We start from the raw sequence: 4,440 nt of genomic DNA, 5'->3' as shown, positions 1-4,440 counted from the left end.
CTTGCCCCCGTGTCTGAGGGGATGCGGGTCCCAGTGTGGCGGGGCCGCGGCCCCTGCTCCGGGCGGCTCAGGTGTTGAGCCCCTTTGCTAGGGAAACGTGAGGAACGTTAGGAAGGCCTTAATGAGTCTGTTTTCTAAGACGTTGCTCTCCGTTGCCGAGTCAAGGTGCTGTTCTCAGGGAGAATCCCGGCTGCCTTGGCTTCGGGAGGTGGCTGAGGAGAGGGGGGAGCAAGGCCGGGATCTTCTCCTCCTGCCTGGTCTCTTGGGTTTTTGCTCTTGCCCTTTTTAATCTGTAAGTGCTTGGGTGACTTCAAGTCATGTTGAAAGCGCTTGGGTGAAGGTAGTGCATTTCCTTATCCTGCCCACCGTGTGTTTTTTCTGTAACTCAAATCAAAGGTACTATAAGCATTAAATGTTCTCCATGGCTGGCCGCTTACACTTGCCTTGAGACAACCCTGTACAACTAAAATCTGTGGTGATTCTTGCATTTGGCAGCTGTTTTTGACAGTGCCTGTTCTGCCATCAAGCCGTATATATGAAAAGAATACACGTCAATTTGGGGTCGCAGTGAAAAAGTTGTGACATTTGTTTATTAAACCAGGAGACTGTTTTTTTAAGGTATTTACCTTTGATCTTGTGAGGGATTTCAGTAAAGGTAAGACCTTGTGCTTTCTGATCAGTTCCCTGCAAGATCTTCATCATGGTTATTTTGTATTTAACATAAGGTGCTAAGGTGTTGCTGCTTGACAGACCTTTGTTCCAAAGTTCTATGGGCAGTCTCCTCCTCTTTTTATGTGTACACTTTATCATACAGAACTTGGAAAGCAATAATCCTGTCAAAGATGATGGCATTGTTTTAATGTACCTGTCACTGGGGCCAAATAGTTTTAGTTGTGTTTAGTGCAGGACAGGCTTTACTTTTTCCCTTGGTAAGGGGAAACAATTTTTTCTTCCTACTAGAAGCTGGGATAACACTTGATATGCTTCTAGAAGTTGCTGTAGGAGGCTGCAAGGCAATGAGAGTATGTGTAAGACATCTTTATATAGTGGAATCAAGGCAGTATTCTGATAAAATGGAATACTTCAAGACAACTAAAACAAACATACACAGTCCACTTTGAATGCTGTTACTGTCTTCTAAAGAGTAATTTCATTAGTAGTAGTGGCTTTGGTAATTAAAATTTTGAGTTATCTTTAAAACTTAAATTTCAAATTCATAATCAACAAAATGACTTGAATATTTTCCAACAGAAGCAGGAATTTCAGATGGATTTTCTTGTACAACTAATTTTTCTGTCCCGTGGATTTTAGATACTATATAGCTTTTAGATTTGTTCTTACTTTTCTTGAGATTGTGTAAATCTAGTAAGGTTCATTAATCTGCAGATTTATCCATTGATTAACTAGGTAATTGGCAAGATGCATGGTAATTTTGTAATTATGTCTTCATACTTACTGTGTTAGCAAATTACATTCACAGAATCAGTTTATTTTATTCATGTATGAAGGTTTTGGATGAAAAGTGGAGATCAGTTAAAATGCAGACAGTTCAAAAATCAGTCTTATCTAGTATAACCTGATGCCATGTTAAAGTATATTTCTAAAGTGAAAGAAGTTACAGCTACAACCAATGAGCAGTTCAACCTCTAATGGTTACCATGACACTCTATTTTAGAGGCAATAATACTTTTGCACTTGTTTTTGTGCCTCTGAGGTGCTGCTTTGTTTTTCCTTTTTGGTTTCACTTTTGGTTTCTCAAAGTGGATTAGTTAATGATATTGAAAAATTCTTTCTGTAACTGCAGAGAGAGTGCAGCTGTGTCAGTTCTTGGTCACATTGTGGCCAAGCCTGCTTCCAAGTGGTCATCTAGCTTTCTCTAGTTCAGTAGTTTTGTTTGCAAATGTGCCCTATGTGATAATTTTTCTGTATTGTTGTCTACTTTGCTAGTTTCTAGTAAGATCACATAAGAAAACCACTGCAGATTTTTTGCAAGAATGCTTTTTGTTTACGCTAGAAGTTTAATCTTCAGGTGAAGTTTCTAACAGTGTCAGCTACTGAAAGAGTCTTCGTTTGTTACATGCTGTATTAAAATGCTCTTAGCTGCACATTTTGCTCTGATGGGAAAAGTGCCATTTGGTCATTAGTGATCTTGTGGCAGCCTTAGTGGCATAATTTAAAAGAGAGTGGTCCTAGCATGACAGTGTCTTTGGCGATGCAGCTGTGATGCACATGATATTGTTTGAAATGCAAGATTTCTGAATGTGGTACTCCAGTTTCCCTTCTAATTTTTTTCTCCTGATATATTTTCATGGAAAACCAGCTACAAGTGGCTGAAATAGCTCTGTTGGTAGTGTCTGCAGGAACTGGCTGGATATGCACTCTTGATTGTTGAAATCTTAAATCAGAAGTTTAAACGATCTATATAGCAATGTTCCAAAAGATAAATACTGTTTTTCCATGTTGTTTGTTCTTTTTTAAAGGAGGCTTAATGGTATTGGTGGTGCTTCATAGAACATACTGTAAGAAATGTTTCATTAGCATGATTCACTAGTGAAGAGATCATATACTGTAGAGTTCAGTGTTTCAGCAGTAGAGGATAACAAGGAATTTGTGTCTACAACGAAAGGTAAAAAGGTGGCTTCAGAGACTGAACTTCTAGATTGTTTTGAAATACAGGAAGAATTATAATGACAATGTGAATTGCATGTGGGAGGCTAGGTATTTTGTTTCTGTTAGCTTTCTTAAGAAGTAGGAGGGTTGCAAGTGTTGCAAGTGGGTGACCAACATGACAGGCACATCTGTATGAACAAGTTTTTGTGCATAACAAATGTGCATGTGGATATATGAGATAAAAAACATTTGCAAATACAATGTAAATGTAGTTGATTTTTTGAGATAGACTGGTTTGAATGATTGGCAAAAGCTGATAATGTTCTATTTTGCCTTTTATGTCATGTCCACTTCTGTTGTTCCTAGTAGTTTCAGCTGCAAACATGAATGCATAAAACCTTATTTGCATAGTTGCTGCAGCTACATTTACATTTAGCTCTCCCACTAGAATAAAAAGGTGGTGGAACATGAGGAATATGCATTATTCAGCCAAACCTGTAGTGAAAAAGTGCTGTTCTGTATGCTGGCAATGGTATCAAAACATAGCATTTTGTTTGCTAATACCATTTTGCAAAAAAGCTATCCATGTTTATGAATGGTTCCTCTTTCAATTTCCAACCTCCCTCTAGCAAAAGGACACACTGAATTTACTGTAGTAGGATGAACCACAAGAGCTGTGAGATGCTTGGGGAGGTTGCAGCTATTCAGAGCAAGAATGACCAGTCCTCAGTCTTCACATCAGAGGTGCTGGGAGGTGTGCTTTAACCTAGTGTAGCCATACATTTTATAGAAGCTTACTCTGTCAGGTCATGTATGATAGGGAATATTCATATAATGATGGGAATTCCTATACCTTGACATTTCTGCTTTTTGTGGTAGGGTTCAGGTGAATTGCTATCCTCTGTCAGTATGATAAAACTCTTGTGAATTGAGTAAGCTGTTATTTTATAAAAGTTGAGTAGAGTCTGAAAGACTGAGGAATGAATATAGTGCCTGTTGTGCTGTATTTGATGTGTGAAACACAGTTACTGAGTTTGTAGTCTGGGATGCCTTTGTTTGTTGGATGAGATGATGGTGACTATGCTGTCCAGACTGTAGAGAGAAAGCACTTGATTTTTACTTTATATGCTCAAAATTTTTGACTCCTGTTATATTGAGTGTTTAGAATTATTTGCTATATGGAGCTGTGACATTACTGGCTCTTTGGGAGTTATTTTGACACTGATAGTGAAATGCACAGAATAACATCTTGGCTGTACAAGATTATTCTAAAGTGTCTGTTGGTGAAGTACTTATGGACTGAATACAGCAAGTTTGATTTTAAATACTATTATGGTATGCAAAGCTGTGTAAAGGATTTTCAAAATTGCCTTAGCATTTAAATTCCATTGATTTCAAGCATTTATGTGGACTAAACCCAGTAAATCTAAGTTGTTACTTAAAACTCGCAAGGCAAAGCTTTTCCATTTAATATTACTAAAAAAAACAAAAAACCCAAACCCAACAAAGTCATATGCAACTAAAGGACTGATGCTAGGCTTATTGTACAACTTAGCAAAGCACTCCAGCTTGTTGTAAAAATAAAATAGTGTCATGGCCTTACTGTGCAAATACTTATGCTGTGTATGATGCAGGTGACTGTAGCCCCTCTTGTGGCATACTCAATCCAGTGCTGCTGGTGCAGATGTCTTGTCTTGCCAGCAGGTTTGCAGGAGCCCTGGACAGCTTACAGTGGTCTGTTTTGGCCAATGAACTTCTATTTCAGTATGGGTGAGGTAATTTAAAATGGTTTACTACACTACATGTTTGCTTCACGATAGTTCACATTAC

At 38.3% G+C, this 4,440-nt stretch overlaps 1 protein-coding gene across 1 annotated transcript in view; it reads right to left on the bottom strand.

Annotated features, from left to right (window-relative positions):
- The window catches only part of TMEM167A (transmembrane protein 167A), a 21,735-nt gene extending 21,036 nt beyond the window's left edge, over positions 1-699 (bottom strand). Inside the window, exon 1 of the mRNA XM_010008402.1 lies at positions 627-699. Coding sequence (XP_010006704.1) covers positions 627-699 — 73 coding nt within the window. The remainder of the gene's footprint in view (positions 1-626) is intronic.
- Between the last annotated feature and the right edge of the window lie 3,741 nt (positions 700-4,440).

This window comes from Chaetura pelagica, unplaced genomic scaffold (genome assembly GCF_000747805.2).
Source record: "Chaetura pelagica isolate M959 unplaced genomic scaffold, ChaPel_1.0 scaffold191, whole genome shotgun sequence".
NCBI lineage: Eukaryota > Metazoa > Chordata > Aves > Apodiformes > Apodidae > Chaetura > Chaetura pelagica.
This window is presented reverse-complemented; position numbering and strand designations above follow the sequence as displayed.